Source organism: Carcharodon carcharias, chromosome 13, assembly GCF_017639515.1.
Source record: "Carcharodon carcharias isolate sCarCar2 chromosome 13, sCarCar2.pri, whole genome shotgun sequence".
Taxonomy (NCBI): Eukaryota; Metazoa; Chordata; class Chondrichthyes; order Lamniformes; family Lamnidae; genus Carcharodon; species Carcharodon carcharias.
The window spans coordinates 133,618,304-133,636,832 of NC_054479.1; the positions used below are offsets into that span (position 1 = coordinate 133,618,304).

An 18,529-nucleotide genomic window follows, 5' to 3' on the forward strand; every position below is an offset into this window, starting at 1 on the left:
CTGTGGGTCAGGCCTGCTGAAGGAGGCCAGATGGATTGAGTGGCCTGTTTCTGTGCTGTAAATTCCATGTACAGAGCAGATGATTCCAGGTTGGATCCACAGTTTACATCTCCTGGATGCCATGGACGTTACCAGTGTCCTAGATGACCTCATGTGCAGGAAGTGCTGCCAGCTGCAGAAACTTCAGCTCTGTGTTTCAGAGCTCGAGCGGTGGCTGGAGTCACTGTTGGGCATCTGCAAGGCTGAGAGCTACGTGGATAGCATGGTCAGAGAGGAGGTCACGCCGCAGCTTAAGGGCCTGAAGACAGAGAGAGAATGGGTGACCACCAGGAAGTCCAAGAGAAGTAGGCAGGCGGTGCAGGAGTCCCCTGGGTTCCCGCTCACAAATTGATTTTCTGTTTTCGAAGCTGGTGACGGCATTGGTTCCTCAGAGGAGTGCAGTCAGAGCAAAGTTTGCGGCATCACGAGCTGTACAGGAGGGGAGGAAGAAGAAAGGAAGAGAGCTATTGTGATGGGGGATTCACTGGTTAGGGGAACAGACAGGTGTTTCTGTAGCCACAGGTGTGACTCCAAGATGGTATGTTGCCTTCCTGGTGCCAGGGTCAAGGCTGCCATGGAACGGCAGCAGGACATTCTTCTTGGGGATGGTGATCAGCCAGAGGTCACGGTCCACGTTGGTACCAATGACTTAAATAAACAGGCGGATATGGTCCTGCAATCAAAATTTACGGAGCTAGGTAGAAAATTAGCAACCAGGACCTCAAATGTAGTAATCTCCAGATTACTCCCAAAGCCACGTGCCAGTGAGTACAGAAATAGGAAGATAAGACAGGCGAATGCGTGGCTGGATAGATAGTGCAGGAGGCAGGGCTTTAAGAGTACTGGGACACTGGGACTGGCTCTGGAGGAGACGGCACCTGTACAAGCTGGACGGGTTGCAGCTGAACAGAGCTGGGACTGAGTTCCTTGTGGGGTGTTTTGCTAGTGCTGTTGGGAGGGCTTTAAACTAACTCAGCGGGGGTGTGGGAACCAAGAGGAAATATTAGAGAGGAATACCAGGGTGCACAAAATACTGGGAGGGGCAGATAGCACTAGTATAGAGAATAGTAAGTTAATAGGTAAAGTTGGAGTAAGGGAAAAAATAACAAAATCTAAATCAGGGTTACTAGGCATGTATGTGAATACACGGAGTATAGTAAATAACATTGGGGAGTTACAGGCGCAGATTGCCATGTGTAAATATGATGTTGTGGCAATAACAGAGACCTGGCTCAAGGAAGGACAGATCTGGGTGTTAAATATTCCCAGGTACAAGGTGTTGAGAAGGGATAGAAAAGGAGGAGAGGTGGCGGTACTGGTTAAGGAAAGCATTGCAGTGCTGGAGAAAGAGGATGTCCCAGAGGGTTCAAGGACAAAATCAATTTGGCTAGAGTGAAGGAACAAAAAGGGTGCAATTACATTGCTCGGGATAGTCTACAGACCGCCAAATAGTGAGAAGGACGTAGAAGAATAAATCTGCAAGGAAATTACAGAGAGATACAGGCATTATAGAGTAGTTATATTGGGGGACTTTAATTATCCAAATGTAGACTGTGACAGTGGTAGTGTAAAGGGCTGAGAGGGGCAAAAGTTCCTAGATTGTGTTCAGGAGAATTTTCTACAGCAGTATGTGTCCAATCCAACAAGAAAAGATGCACTGTTGGACCTGGTTTTTCAAAATAAGGTGGACCAAGTAGATTAAGTGGCAGTGGAGAAACATTTAGGAGATAGTGATCATTGTATTGTACATTTTAGGATAATGACAGAAAAGGACTATAGACAATCCTGACTAAGAAAAATTAACTGGACAAGAGCCGACTTCAATGGGGCAAGAACAGAGCTGAGCCAGATAAACTGGAACAAAAGATTGGTGGGAAAAACTGTAGCTGATCAATGGGCTACCTTCAAAAAAGAATTGTTCTGGGCACAGTCAAGGTATATTCCATTGAAAGAGAAAGGTAGGGCAACCAAATCCAGAGCTCCATGGATGAAAAAGGAGATAGAAATTAAGATAAAGAAGAAAAAGTGTGCTTATGACAAGTGTCAGGTAGAAAATACAACTGAGATCTAAGCAGAAGGTTCAGAGGGGAGGTAAAAAAGCATATTAGAGAAGCAAAGAGGGATTATGAAAAAGGACTGGTAGCCAACATAAAAAGGCATCCCAAAGTCTTCTGTAACTCTTTCGAGTTAAAACCAATCAAACCAAATTAACAAAATTGGGATAAATCAGGCACAGCCCCTAATTCAGGTCAGCTGTAAAACCAAGAACAAAGTTTAAAGGAAACTTACAAACTTTTAATTAAAATGTGATTAAAGGGGTCAATAAAGCACCCCAGTCCCCACGGTGCCCACCAAGCACGGAAGGCCTCGAGTGTGCCGGCAGACACCGCGTGCTCCCTCTCCAGGGACATCCAGCCGCGAACGTAGCCGCGGAAGAGGGACAAACAATCGGGCGGGATCCCCCGTCGATCGCCCACTGCCTGGACCTGTTAATAGCCCCAAAGTCTTCTGTAGACGTACAAATAGCATAAGGGTGGTAAAAGGAGGATTAGGGCCGATTAAGGATTTAAAAGGGAATTTACACAAAGGCGAAGGGGCCGTATTAAATTAATACTTTACATCCATCTTTACCAAGGACCTAATGCTACCCAGGCCATGGTGACAGATGAGGAAACTGTCACTAGAAGGCTTCAAATTAATAAGGAGGAAGTGTTGCATAGACTGTCGGTACTTAAAGTTGACGAGAGTGGGACCAAATGAGATGCTTCCAAGGATATTGAAGGAAATGAGAGTAGAAATTGCAGGGGCACTGGCCACAACCTTTCAGTCTTCCCTAGACTCCGGGGAGGTGCCAGAGGTCTGGAGAATTGCAAACATTACGCCCTTGTTCAAAAAGGTTGTAAGGATAAGCCCAGCAATTACAGACCAGTCAGTTTAACTTCAGTGGTGGGCAAGATTTTAGAAACAATTATTCAGGATAGAATTAGTAGACGCAAGAAAAATATGGATTGATAAGGAAGAGTCAGCATGGATTTCTAAAGGGGAAATCGTGTTTAATTAACTTGTAGGAGTTTCTTTGATGATGGTAATGCTGTTGATGTGCTGTACATGGACTTTCAAAAGGCATTTGATATAGTGCCTCACAACAGACTTGTGAGAAAAGTTATTGCTCAGAGAATAAAAAGGACAATAGCAACACAGATACAAAAATTGGCTGAAAAATAGGAAGCAGAGAGTAATGGTTACTGGATATTTTTCAGGCTGGAGGAAGGTTTGTAGTGGAGTTCTCCAGGGGTCGGTATTGGGACCCTTGCTTTTCCTGATATATAATGATCTAGATCTTGGTGAGCAGGGGACAATTTCAAATTTTGCGGATGATACGAAGCTTGGGAGCATTGTGAACTGCGAGGAGGATGGTGTGGAACTTCAAGAGGACATAGACAAGTTGGTGGAGTGGGCAGATAGGTGGCAGATGAAGTTCAATGTGGAAAAGTGTGAGATGATGCATTTTGGTAGGAAGAACATGGACAGACAATATAAAATAAGGGGGGAAATTTTGGAGGGTGTGCAGGAGCAGAAAGACCTGGGTGTATATGTGTATAGATCATTGAAGGCAGCAGGACAGGTGGAGAGAGTAGTTAATAAAGCATATAGTATCCTGGGCTTTATTAATAGGGGCATAGAGTACAAGAGCAGGGAGGTTATGCCGAATTTATAGAAGCCACTCGTTGGACCTCAGCTGGAATATTGTGTACAGTTCTGGGTGCCACACTAAAGGAAGGATGTGAACATATTGGAGAGAGTGCAGAAGAGGTTTACAAGAATGGTTCCAGGAATGATTGTCAAAGGATACAACGGGATATAGATCGGTTGGAGACTTGGGCGGAGAAATGGCAGTTGGAGTTTAATCCGGACAAATGCGAGGTAATGCATTTTGGAAGGCAGGAATTATACAGTAAATGGCAGAACCCTTAAGTGCATTGACGGGCAGAGGAATCTGGGTGTACAGGTCCACAGGTCACTGAAAGTGGCAACGCAAGTGGATAAGGTAGTCAGGAAGGCATATGGCACGCTTGCCTTCATTGGCAGGGGTATTGAGTATAAAAGCTGGGATGTCATGCTGCAGTTGTATAGAACCTTGGTTAGGCCACACTTGGAATATTGCGTGCAATTCTGGTCGCCACATTACCAGAAGGAAATGGAGGCATTGGAGAGGGTGCAGAGGAGGTTTACCATGATGCTGCCTGGTCTAGAGATTATTAGCTATGAGGAGAGGTTGGAGAAACTCGGATTGTTCTCACTAGAGCGACGGAGATTGAGGGGTGACTTGATAGAAGTTTACAAAATTATGAGTGGCATGGACAGAGGAGATAGTCAGAAGCTTTTTCCCAGGGTGGAAAAGTCAATTACTAGGGGACATAGATTTAAGGTGAGAGGAGAAAACTACAGAGGTGGTGTGCGGGGCAAGTTTTTTACACAGAGGGTAGTGATTGTCTGGGATTCGCTGCCAGAGGAAGTGATGGAAGCAGGTACGATAGTGGTGTTTAAGAGGCAGCTTGACAAATACATGAATAGGATGGGAATAGAGGGATACGGACCCCAGAAGTGCAAAATGTTTTAGTTGACGGGCAATATGATCGGCGCAGGCTTAGAGGGCCGAAGGGCCTGTTCCTATGCTGTACTTTTCTTTGTTCTTTTGAATGAGAAACTTCAGCTATGAGGATAGATTGGAGGGGTTGGGACTGTCCTTCTTGGGGAGAAGAAGGCTGAAAGGAGATTTGATAGAGATGTTCAAAATCATGAGGGGGCTGGACAGAGTAGATAGGGAGAAGCTGTTCCTGCTCGTAAAAGGATCAAGAACGAGAGGGCACAGATTTAAAGTGATTTGCAAAAGAAGTAAATGTGACGTGAGAAAAAAACTTTTTCACACAAGAGGTTCGGGTCTGGCATGCAGTGCCGGGAAGTGTGGTGGAGGCAGATTCAATCGAGGCATTCAAGAGAGCATTAGATGATTATTTGAATAGAAACAATTTACAGGGGTACAAGGAAAAGGCAGGACAATGGGACTAGGTCATAATACTCATTTGGAGAGCCAGTAAAGACACGATGGGCTGAATGGCCTCCTTATACGCCGTTAAAATTCTGTGATTCTGTGAAATAGAATAATTCACTATGAACACCTAGGAGTGTCTTTCTAACTCTGCAGGACTAAGTAAGTGCGGGTGTCCGTGCATGTGGCTATGTTTCAATAATTGATCCTTCTCATATCACAATATCAATGACAATTCACATACTAATCAATCCCCCATGTATCGCACACACTTGAGTCAAGAGCGAGAGTCACCATCTTCAGGTATCGCCATTGCTTCGCTGTCGCTGGGTCAAAATCCTGGAACTCCCTCCCTAACAACATTGTGGGTGTACCTACACCACAGGGACTGCAGCGGTTCGAGAAGGCAGCTCATCACCACCTTCTCAAGAGCAACGAGGGATGGGCAATAAATGTTGGCCTTGTCAGCGATGCTCACATCCATGAATGGATTAAAAAATGGCCAAGGACCTGGGAGATAACTGGACCAGGATGTGAAGATGCAATCCAGCCCCCGTTGAAGAGTCATTTATTGAGTTCACATTTATAATGGAGACTGGTTACGTAACGGCCAATAATTGTATTCTACTTGTGCCTCCACCTTCAATAGGTCTAGTTCCGTCAGCGTGATGGGACACAGCTAGGGACGGTGATGGAGGAACCCAGGATATTGGCCGATAATCATATTCACAACACCATACCAATATCAGTCTGTGGCTGACTTGCTGGTGGGGCACTGCTCGCATGTTGGGCATCAACCCCCCCACCCCCAAGACTTTAGTGACAGGACTTGCAGGGTAAGTTGGGCTGAGATTGTCTTTGTCTTTTCAACAAAAACTCTTTCCTTGTCTTTTTTATACACTCTGATTTATAGTTAGAAAAGCTACCTTTCTTTCTGTATAGAAAACCTACCCAAATCAGGGAGCACAAAATGTCGAGCTGGCTGGAGCTTTGGTCTTCCTCTGCTGTGTAGGCTGGGAGTAACTAATGTGAGGTATGATGTACAGTAAGGTCACCCTCCAGCCAGTGCTGGTGATACTGGTTGGAGGTCATCATTATCGTACATAATACATCGCAGCCTAGCTCCGTTGTTGGAACTGAGGCTTGCCAGAGTCAGAAGACCATGAATCCAGGCACAATGTGGGAGTTCAGCACATAGTACAGGCTAACACTTCAGTGCAGTAATGAGGGAGCGTTGCATTACTGGAGAAATAGGCATTAAATGAGGCCTGTACATGATCCCATGGCTCTTTTCCAAAGGAGAGCGGGGATTTCCACTCATGTTCTGTTATTCCTCAACCAACTTCCGCTCCTCCACCCCCACACCTCAACCAATTTGTGGAGCCTCGCTGCGCATAAATTGGTTTTCATGGTTGTTTACAGAACTACAGAGACTGCCTTTCATCAAAAGTAAATTATTGCACTAAGGTGCTTTGGAACATCCAGAGATTGTGAAAGACATTATGTAAATACAAATTCTTTCTTATTTTCTATATTGACACGCATTTTCTACACAGATCATAGTTTTTTTTAAACAAAGTGGAGTCAGTTGTCTGTGGTGTTATACATCAAGAGTTGAAGAGAATCTTTAGCTGAAGAAGGTTAGAGTGTGACGTACAATTGGACAACATTCAGATCTCAGTTTAAAGTCATGTTATTTATGTGAAATATATCAGTAAATATATTATAAATTCCTACATTTACATTTATAATGGAAACTTGTCAAGCTATAATTCCACTCTCCTGCTAGTGATGGCATTGCAGCATCTCCAGTGGCAGGAGGATGTAATTACAATGCAGCAAGTTTGCATCGATAATTTTCATTATAGGTGTAAGTATAGGAATTTACAATGGGTAAAGGTGGCAAGAAGTTGGTGCAGATGTAAGATTTGTTTTTAATACTCTAACATTTAGAAAATAATGAAAAGTACAATTACCTTAATTTCCTTAAAAAATGGATCAGAATTTGTTTCACTGACATAAAACTTATAAGTGCCTTTCCACGATTCCTTTACAACTTCATTCAAATTCTGGTGCAAGTCGCTGTACAGCTCAGTTATTAGGCACAAAAATGGATCAATTCTTTTCCTCCCATCACCCTGAAGCTCTTTATATCTCTTACGCTTTACATTTAACAGCTCATCAGCAAACAAAGACCCTTTCTCCCCAGTGGAGTGGGATTTACTTGGCGTCCTATCCACAGGCTCAATAGCATTGCGACTCATGGCGTGAGTTTGACTGCGCGGCCTCTTGCGATTATTCTTGAAACTTGTCTGGAAACTTTTAGGTTTGTAAAATGCAACGTCCCCTTGTTGCCAGGTCTCATCTTCTGCATTAGTCCAAGGAGCTATTTGACTTTCATTACGCAAGCGTCTCCCACTACTTTGGTCAACCTTCCGGCATGATATCGTCACTGTCAATGGGTTTCTCCCCCCAATTAATCTCCCACCGGAAACTGCTTGGATATTCCTCCTCCTCCTCAAGGCTGTTTCCCTGGAAGATGAGAAGAGGCTTGGGTATGGGGCAGCACGTGCTCTATTCACCAGATTGTGAAGGTGCTGAGAAAAACGGATATACTCCAAGTTCATAATTTTCTCAGTCGGATTGATATTGCTCCGAGACCTTGCACGCGAGTTCCACTGTCCTAAGAGTTGAGGTGCATTGCTTTCCTTCGGCCAATTACAAAAGGTCCTGGTGATTCTTTCACACGTTGAATGCCTATCCGGTTTCTGTTGCACCTCTGCAGTGACAGTAAAGTTTTGGTAGATTTTTGGTTTTCCAAAAGGATCTGGGATTTTAATAACTGGAAGCACAGGGGCATCAAAGTCACTCATCTCTTCTGCAATGTTGTTTTCTTCAAAGACATGTGGTGGACAATTCCTGTCAATAGTTCTCATCTGCAGATGCCCATCTCTGGTGTCCCATTGCTCTCTGAAATCTCCATATTCTGAATCTGTATCAGAAAAGCACTGCACTATCTCTCTGTACACTTTCCTCTTTCTTTTCCTTTTCTGGCTGCTTGCACTCAGACCCATCCTGGGCATCTTTTTGCTTTCGGAAAAATCTCTAGCACCCTTCTGAATTTCAATATCTGAACCTTCTAAAGAGTGTCGAAAGGTAAAAGCAGATTCTTTGGAAACCGTGCAGTTACAATCAGATCTTTCGGATGCTGTGTTACAGTCCTTGCACTGATTCATTGTTTCAAATTCCTTCTGCGTATGCTCAGCACTCAGGATTTCCACAGAGTTTTGACGAAGGATGGCTTGAGGTTTTATCTGGCTTCTACATTCATCACCTGAGGACACGCATTTCAAGCTGCCTGGAAATTCAGGATCGGAATCACTTGTAATCCCCCCCTCTCCCTGCAACTTTCTAACACTTATTCTATCCCTTTGTGCTTCTGTATCATTATTGAGCAGCTGTACATCAGTACAACATTCAACATAAGAGCAAGTGCTTCCCTTCACCAATGGCCCAGGTGTGTTGTCCAAAGGATTGCTGGAAACCAAAGTCCTGCTACAGTTGTGCATAATGACATTGGAAGATTCAGAAGTGCCTATAGTGTTAATATGACTCGATACATCCTTTGTAAAAGGAAAGCTTTGCGAAGCAGCATCACTATGGTTTACTCCACCAAATTTGTCCTGTGACACAGTTGCAAGTGTGTTTTTGATGGTTCCCAAGTCTTCTGTGCACGTTGTATTTTCAATGCCCTCTGAAGCCGTGAGATTATTGAACCGCTTGGTCTGAAGTCCGTTTTCACTGGATTTATTTAGCTTTTGACCGCTCCCTGAAGCACCCAAATTGCTTGAGCTCATGGTTCCTTGACTCTGAGATGGCTCCTCTGCTGGCAACTGAATACCAAGCACCTCTTTGATAACCGAAGACTGTCGAATGATCCCTAATTCGCCACTTTCAATCACAGGCTCATCTACATCATCCACACTTCTTGGCTCCTCTGTAACAGAAACTGGGCATGTTGAAGGCTGCGCTGAGGGATTCGGGCTCTCCAGTACTTAACAGGAAAATATACAGATTTAATTAATTGCTTTGAAATGCCCCAAATATTATTTAAGCTTTTCTGATACAGAGTAAAGAAACAAATCAACCTTGTTCACTAAGGATAGCACAGCTGTTACCCATTATTTAGTTCTTTTTTTCAATTGTTAACTGTGACTGTCCATTAACGTAAAATTGTGCCTCGGCCATTAGGAACAGCCTAGTTAAGACCCACTGAACATAAGCAAGGCATAAGGAACAGCAGCAAGGTGGTCATATTACTGGTCCAGAGACCTGAACTAATGATCCAGAGACATGAGTTCAAATGCCACCATGGCAGCAAGGGACATAGGACTTAGGAGCAGGAGTAGGCGTTCAGCCCTTCGAGCCTGCTCCACCGTTCGGTAAGATCATGGCTGATCGGAATGTGATCTCAACTCCACTTTCCTGCCTGCAACCCCCCCTCCCCCGCCCGCCCGCCCCACATAATCTTCAACTCCCTCGTCTATCAAAAATCTATCTAACTCAGCCTTGAATTCAGTTAACAGATGAATTTGGAAAGCATGCATCAGTAATGGTAGCCACTAAACCACCCGATTGTCATAAAAACTCATGTGGTTCACTCCATCCTCACCCAGTCTAGCCCATATACGGCTCCAGTTGACTCTCAATTGCCCTCTCAAATATTCTAGCAAGCCAATCAGTCAAGGGAGTAGGCAGTAAAGGTTGGCCTCACCAGCAGCACCAACATCCCATGGAGGAATAAAGACAAACACATCGTGTCCAAGATTAGAATTATAAAACTCCAATTATGAATAATTAAACTAACAAACCACAGCACTGTACTACAATTTGCATTTCTGAAGGAAGAACACAATTCAAATTTAGACCAAGCAGGAACTTTGATGGCTTGCCGTTGGCAGCACATGGATGAGGAAGAGGAGGGGCGGCCAAAGGAGGAAACTAGAAGCAGCTGTGTGGGAGCAGGAAGCAAAACCATTCTTGGGCATGGTCGGGTGGCAACTGTATAGGTAAGTAATGAACGGGGCGGTCCTGTGCGTGTTTCACAACAGGGAAAACCAGTCCAATAATTGTGATGACTCCAGGGTAAATTCAATGATTTGTAGCGCCAATTCTCTGACCCATGTTGCCTTCAAGTGCAGCTCCCTGTTGGGATCATAGGAACAAGGAATTCGCCTTTATTAAGAGGGAGAATCAGTATTCTATGCATTCACCTTCTACATGCATTTTCTTTTATGTGTCCATGGGATGTGGGTGTCGCTGGCTCGACCAGCATTTATTACCCATCCCCAATTGCCTTTGTTCAGGGGGCATTTAAGAGTCAACCACATTGCTGTGGGTCTGGAGTCACATGTAGGCCAGACCAGGTAAGGATGGCAAATTTCCTTCCCTAATGGGCATTAGTGAACCAGATGGGTTTTTATGACAATCAGCAATGGTTTCGTGGTCATCATTAGACTTTTAGTTCCAGATTTTTATTGGATTCAAATTCCACCATCTGGCGTGGTGGGATTCAAACCTGGGTCCCCAGAGTATTACCCCTGGGTTTTCGGATTACCGGTCTAGTGACAATACCGCCAGGCCAACACCTCCCCATTTGCTTGAATAAACTTTCAAGAGTTTCAGCATTTTATAACACAAGTTAAGCTTGCACTCTAGGATGACATTTACAAATTATCAGAAAGAAACTGTGGTCATGCCATAATTCACTGCATATAGTTCTAGTGATCAAGGGAATAATTTTTCTCAATAACTACTATCGACTAAAGCATATAAGTCAACTCAGCGTATAAGTTGACCCCTTTTGTTCGATGCCAAAATGCATGTTCAGGCCTATACTCAATGTTTAAATTGACACCTATTTTTCAGCTATTCAATCTGTGTTTAGAGATATTCTCACGTTAAGAGTCAGCCTCAATTTTTCAGCTCAAAAATATGCGTTTAGGGCTGTGCTCACCTTTTAAGTATGCACATGGGATCAACCAGGTGACAGAGGCTTTGTTTCTCAGGGGTTTAAGGCACGGCCACACATTTCAAAATGGCCACCACCTGCACCAATACTGGCAGCTCACATTTTATATTCAGCTTATAAGTCAACCCCGGCTTTTGTAAGGTTTCTCCAAAGCTTCAAAGGTTGACTTATATGCTGTGATCTACAGTAAGTATTTATTCAGTTATAAGGGTTACCTTCAGGCTCATCTTGTGTATGCTGCTGAATACTTTCAGTTTGTTTTATAACAGAAGTCACCTCTCTGTTGTCTGTTTGACTTGGACCCACAAGGTCTCTTTCTGCCAAAAATCCAGCCATCGTATCCTGGACACCGTTGTATTGGATAAAGTCAGTCGCACTTCTTTCACCTGTTGAATATATGTTATAGTATTGTTATATATCATTTCCCAACAATCAAAAATGACCCCACTTAAAGAATTACTTCAAAAACATTAACTTCAAAATTAAGATGGTATTTCACATTGTGAAGAAATTACCAGTTAGAAGAGTCATTTTGCAAGACAGAGAGATGCCTCACAAAACCTAAAGTGTTGGCTGGAGGTGGGGCTAAACCACAATAGTTCCAATATTCCGACATATGTGCAGCAAAGTGTACTTCCAGCCAAACTAGCAATAATTAAAAATTAGGTAATTGACAAATGAAGATTTCCAACATAAAAGTACACCATTATTGAAATATCAGAAAGGTACTAGTCTTCCTTTAGAAAAAGGGTATCGGTATTTTCAAAATACCAAACCTCTAAGCGAGAAGGCAGGCATGTCAACTGCAACTTATACTTGGAGATCTATAAGGTAAGTCTAGAACAACGGAGTCCAATCTGCAGTCTGTGAGCCACATGTAGCTTCCAAAATATCCCCTTCTAAACCCAGGCAAACTGCCATTTATTGTTAATTAATTTCATTACTTGCTGTTGTGACTTTTAAAGATGGGGAGGAGGAGGAAATGGGTGGGGAGGGTGTCTTCTGATGAGAGCCGGCTACTGCTGAGTTAAGTCGGACAAAAAGGAATAGGGCTACAAGATTCTGAAGGGGCTTGATAAGATAGACACTAAGAGGTTGTTTCCCCCAGCTGGGGAATGTAGATCATGGGGGCACAACCTCAGGATAAGGATTCGATCACCCAGTGAAGAAATTTCTCATCTCGTTCCTAAGGAAGCTGTGAATCTTTGCAATTGTCCACCTCAGATGGGTTATGGATGCTCCATCATTGAATATATTCATGACTCATATCGACAGATTTTCATGGAATAGGGGGAGCGAGTGGGAAAGTGGAGTTGAAGCCAAAGATCAGCGACAATTGTTTTGAATGGTGGAGTAGGCTCGAGGGGCTGTATTGTTTTACTCCTCCCCCTATTCCTTACATTGTTATGCTACACAGCACACAATCTGGGTTGTACTCATTTAACTTAATATGGAAAAGAGTGATTCTTAATTCCTCAATAGTAAATAAATCCTAAATGAGAGCACTAAGACCTATTGATATCATTAATCTGAGATACCTGGAAATTCATGGGAAGAACAACTTTCTATGTACTCTAAAGGCTCTGTGAGGCCCACAAGAACAAAGTTTCGACAGCCTTGTGGCTAGCACTCTTGATTTCCCCTCCCTTCCCTATGGGCCAAGTGCTGGTAAATGGGGTTAGGTAGGTAGGTCAGATGTTTCTCACGTGTGGGTGCATACTCGATGGGCCAAAGGGCCATGTCTGCACTGTGAGATTCTATGATTCCTCCCAGTAAGAAACCACTGCTCAACCCACACAACACTTGGGGAGTCATGTGAGGAAGATATGCATCCTCCCACAATGTGCTACAGGACATCAAAATCTAGTAACTTTACAAAGACAGCATTCCATCATAGTATGCCATTGCCGCAGTCTAATCTGCAGGATCTTTGAAAGGTTTCAACCCAAAACTCCAAATAAAATCGCTGTACTCTCGTACTTGAGGTTCTCCTTTTTTTTTATTCGTTCGTGAGTGTCGCTGACTGGGCTAGCATTTATTACCCATCCCTAACTGGCCTTGTTCAGAGGGCATTTGAGAGTCAACCACATTGCTGTGGGTCTGGAGTCAGATACCAGATAAGGACATTATTGAACCAGGTGGGTTTTTAATGATGATTGTCGTAAAAGTCCAATGGTTTCATTAGACTTTTAATTCCAGATTTTTAATGAATTCAAATTCCACCATCTGCCGTGGTGGGATTTGAACCCAGAGCATTACCCTGGGTCGCTGGATTATAGTCCAGTGACAATACCACTATGCCACCTCCTCTCCTGTTCTCTAAGGATCTCCTGAATCAAAGTGACAAATTACAATGTGCATGTAACAATGGTTTATTAAAGTGTCTTCATTTAAAGATTAGTCTCCATGCGCAATTCAATCTGTTGATGACTTCACGTGGTGAACACTTTATCAGATGGGAAATTGTGGGTGTTTTAGCTGCTGCTTAGCCTCACAGGGGCATTAAAAATAACTTCTAGTTCAGCTGGCTTTTGATTTCTCATTCACAGGACAAATGCCACTACAAGTACATCAAAGTATTTTGGAAAGACTTTTAGCAGCACTTTAAAAAAAAAACTCACAAATTTCAGTAAAGCAGCTGGTTGAAGAAAGATGTAGAAATCCCACGGGTTAGTAAGACATTTCTTGTTGTTTTAAATGTAAATTTTGAGCTCGTGTTCTCGCTAGACTTACCCCATGAGTGTGTGGCTGACGATTTTCCACACCTGAATTTTAAGAGCTGAAGATGCTGGCTGCCCATGCACAGTCCTCCATACCAGGAACGTGCAACCAGACAATTTATTCTATCATCTACTATTTTGTGTGTTTTTGTGCAAATAGCAAGGGATGGCTCCAAGTAAAACGATTAACACCCAGGAAATCATTTGGATTGTTTTCTTTAACATGAACTTCAACAACAACAACATATTAATAAAGTGAATTGTATATGACAATAGCACTGAAAAAAATTAAACCTAACAGACATAATGTTAACCTCACAACCCTGTGTAAGTTTGCAGCAACATTCAGAATAGGAGCAATCCCATACCTGATAATGGAGTCAAACTCTGATACAAATTGGGCTCTTGGCTCTCATGCTCTAGTCTAGCAGCTTGTAAGTCATTTGTGGCTTCCTGTTCATAAAATAAAGTATAAGGTAAAACAATTTACAACCACCTGATGGTAACACATATTACCGCACATTTAATTCCTTGCATCATAACAACAGTCATTAAACTCAAAGGCATTACTGCAGGTAAGCTTCAATTTGAAATATTTATGTACAATTAAATCATTCTAGCCCATCTTTCCTTCCCTTTTGCCATCTACTTTTATTTACATTATTCCCAAAAAACAGGTTACTGCTTTAGCCCACTGCCCTCACATCAATACCTTTTAAAGATCAAGAACCCGCTGTTGGCTCCCACATTATCTATTATCTCAAAGATTACAGCCCATTTCAGAACCTCCAGTAACTTTACTGGTTTTCCTATTTCCTACAACTGTTCACCTTCACCTTGTTTCAAACTGCAGTCTGGGAGACCAAATGCCTATGAGAGACTGGGCCTGTAACCTCCTCCAGCCCTCTGCATTACTCCAGTGATGGCCTCTTGTGCATCCCCGATCTTCATCATGCCATCTTCCACAGCCGTGCCTTCATCAACAGGCCCTAACTCTGAAGCTCCCTCTCTAAATCTCTCCACCTCTCTCACTCCCCTTCCTCCTGTAACCCACTCCTTAAAACCTACCTGGTCGACAAATGAGCAGAGAGATTACCTTTCTCTTCAGGTGGGCAAGCAAGTGAAAAACAAGATGGAAGGGACTGGAATGGGATAATCATAGTCATCTTGAAACACCTTTGGGAAGGGACTAAAGGAACTGGCTGCTGAAGAGAAATAAGTGACTGACGCTTCCTTTCAAACGATTTACATTTAGTAATTTACTCCAAAAATGGGGTGAAAACCTACAAATATTCTCACATCCTTAGGGGATCAGCATTATGACAGGTAATGCTTTCAGGTGGGTTGCATCACCGAACGGGTTGTAATATGGTCTGTTTCAGAGAGATTTTTTCCTAAAAGCTAGAAATTCTGTAGTGTCCCCATGAATGTGAGCAGGTCAGCGGCTGGGAATTCTGAGGTGGGAATTGTGTGGCAAGTTGCTCACCTCCTGACTCCTCAAAGCCTATCCACCATCTTACAAGACGCAAGTCAGGAGTGTGATGGAATACTCTCCACTTGCCTGGATGAGTGCAGCTCCAACAACACTCAAGAAGCTCGACACCATCCAGGACAAAGCAGCCCGTTTGATCGGCACCCCATCCAACACCTTCAACAGTCTCTCCCTCCACCACTGATGCACAGTAGCAGCAGTGTGTACTGTCTACAAGATGCACTGCAGCAACTCACCAAGGCTCCTTTGACAGCACCTTCCAAACTCACAGCCTCTACTACCTAAAAGGACAAGGACACCAATCGTATGGGAACACCATCACCTGCAAGTTCCCCTCCAAGCCACACACCATCCTTACTTGGAACTTTATCGCTGTTCCTTCACTGTCGCTGGGTCAAAATCAAGGAACTCCCCCCCCTAACATCACTGTAGGTGTACTTACACTATATGGACTGCAGTGGTTCAAGAAGGCAGCTCACCAGCACGTTCTCAAGGGCAATTAGGGGTGAGGAGTAAACACTGACCTCGTCAGAAATGTTGACATCCCAAAAATAAATTAAAAAAAACAAGAGAGTAGCATTCTCTATCTTGGTTACCTGGCTGAAAACCAAGGCTAATTTGAGATTTACTACATGCACAGTGCTGAATTTTAGCTGCATCTTAGCATACAAAGCAAACGGGCCCAGTGATCATGAAGGGAAGAGTTGTGGTTACAGATGCTGAATGACTGCAGTGTTGATACAGAACCACAGTGCGTTGACTTAGGTCTAACCATATATCCCACTGCTGTCTGTAAAGTTAACACTGATGGTAGACTGTTTCTCAGACAGCCTGATCCACAAAAATACGTCCTTAGAAGCTAAATTGAAACAAAATGGCTGCATCCTTAATAATCACATAGATCCCTAGCCCATCCAGGAAACTACCTACAAAGCCAATGAACTTTGGCAAGGTGGACTGAACTGTAGATACAGCAAGTAAACTGTGGTTTGAGGTCTGCCTTTACAGAGCAGGTGAGTGGTACATCTATTGTATTGTACTGGAGAATGAGAGCCAAGTGTTATTGTACCATTTACCTGTTTAGATTTAAATAAAACCATTTGTTGGTGCAGAGCTTGAGTCTGGACTGATGAGAGAAAATGCTCAGTCTTTTTTTTTGTAGAGGAGAGAATTATAAGGCAGCACATGATGCAACTTAATAGCATAACAGGAATTCCTGAGTACCGTTAAACCAGATATTAGGTAGAAATGGGTATACTTCAGAATACAGAGAACACTAGGTCCAATTAAAAGGGCTGGGTGGTGACACTGAACCTAAGATAATATTTCGTGTAAGAACCCAAAAACGTGACATTCAGATTTTGTTTTTCCTCTATTAAAACAAGATTATACAAAATACTGTCATTTATTACAAGGCCCTAATTTCCAAGTAATATTCAGAAGGAAGCTTCAGGTTAATCTGTGCCAACAGCAGCAGTACTTACCTCCCCAGCAGAGATGTGTGCAGTGTGTGTTAGACCATCATGAGGACTTGGTGCTTCTGGGCCCTGTGTATTATCAGCATTGATACTGCTGTCACTGCCTTGGGGATATTCTTCCTCTTGTTGAGAGCTGACACAAGGGAGTGTTTCTCGATAAAAAGGTGCATCGCTGTCCCAGGAAGTGACAAGATTTGATTTCTTCTCAATCCTCTTAATTACAGATGAAATGATTACTCCTGCCATCTGCTGCTTTTCCGAAGCTGCTGATTCAGAGCCACTTTCACTAAAAGCAGGCTCTCCAATTCCAGCCAGTTCTTTGTGTAAATCTCCTGCAGCAGGTTCTGGAGTCTCACAGCATTCCTGTACCTGCCTCATCGAGGTCTGCAGCATCATGCTGGATTTGGTATAAAAAAGCCCAATCCACATGTGAAGAATAAGCTTCACTTCCTTCATGGTCTCTGAGATAGTCGGATCCCACGGTCTAGGAATAAAAGGGAGAAGGGGAAAAAGCACATTACAAGCACAGTTATCAGTGGAGATGGCGGCATAGTGGTAACTAGGCTAGTGTTCCGGGGACCCAGGATAACTCTCTGGGGACCGGGGTTCAAATCCCACCACGGAAATTTGAATTCAGTAAAAGTCTGATGCTAACCACGAAACCATTGTCGATTGTCATAAAAACCCAACTGGTTCACTAATGCCCTTCAGGGAAAGAAATCAGCTGTCCTAACCTGCTCTGGCCACAGCAAAGTGGTTGACCCTTAAACAAGGGCAATTAAGGATAGGCAATAAATGCTGGCCCAGCCAGTGCCACCCACATCCACTAAAAAAACAAATCACGCTTTTCTTTTTACAAATCCTGCACAACCAATCTTATACATTTCCTAATCTTGGAGGGAAACGTGCACTATCACTTTCTCACTGGAGAAACAAACCCTATCCGACTCAATAACGATGTGATATGTTGGACATTGACTTCTGAGCATTTCTCCTTCCAATTTACTCTCCTGTCTATTGGGGATATTCGTTGTCTGCTTGGCAGCAACGCAGTGGAGATTAGACACATTGGTGATATTTTATGCCCTCCCCCGTGGTGAGTTTGGTGGTGGGGAGGGCATTTAATTGGGCAGGAGGCCTCCACCCTGATTAATTCTGTGCTGGGAAGACCCACCCTGCCAACGACTCAGGCTCTTATGGGGAAATTAATGCCCAATTAAGGGTGTCCTCTGCCGCTGGTGTTAATCCAGAGGCAGGAGTGCCTATCGCCATATGAGGAGCACGACACATTAACCTGTGCAAGTTGGTTATGGTCTCCTGGGGTTTGGGGGGTGGGTGGGGGGTGGTGAGGTCCCTCATTCAAAGGCACCCAGTGCCTGATCGAAGGGACCCAACATCAGGAAGCCCTCGCTTGAAGATCCATACCCTTTACCCATGACCCCCAACCCCACGAAAGCCCTCCCGCCATCGCTTCCGTCTGGTCTGGGTCACCCTGCGATCCCGGCCCTCCGGTGGGTGTCATTCCGGCAGCAGCCACTGCCTTGCCGGTGGGCGCTACCGTTCAATAAAGCTGCCAGCCTCTGATTGGCTGGCAGATCTCGGCGGGCAGGACCTCCCGCTCGCAGGCTCCTGATCCTATGGAAGGTCAACCAGTGACCTCTGAACTGCCTGACCGGCACGTAATACTGGCGGGCTTCCCCGCAGGATGCAGTGCAGGTC

At 43.9% G+C, this 18,529-nt stretch overlaps 1 protein-coding gene across 4 annotated transcripts in view; it reads right to left on the reverse strand.

Annotated features, from left to right (window-relative positions):
• LOC121285874 (protein TASOR 2-like) overlaps positions 1-18,529 on the reverse strand; it is a 76,707-nt gene that overhangs the window by 20,311 nt on the left and 37,867 nt on the right. For all 4 annotated transcript variants that reach the window (XM_041202794.1, XM_041202793.1, XM_041202792.1 and 1 more), the window contains 4 exons: positions 16,817-17,294; positions 14,209-14,293; positions 11,336-11,506; positions 7,066-9,143 (listed from right to left, as the gene is read on the reverse strand). In XM_041202794.1, coding sequence (XP_041058728.1) covers positions 7,066-9,143; positions 11,336-11,506; positions 14,209-14,293; positions 16,817-17,294 — 2,812 coding nt within the window. The remainder of the gene's footprint in view (positions 1-7,065; positions 9,144-11,335; positions 11,507-14,208; positions 14,294-16,816; positions 17,295-18,529) is intronic.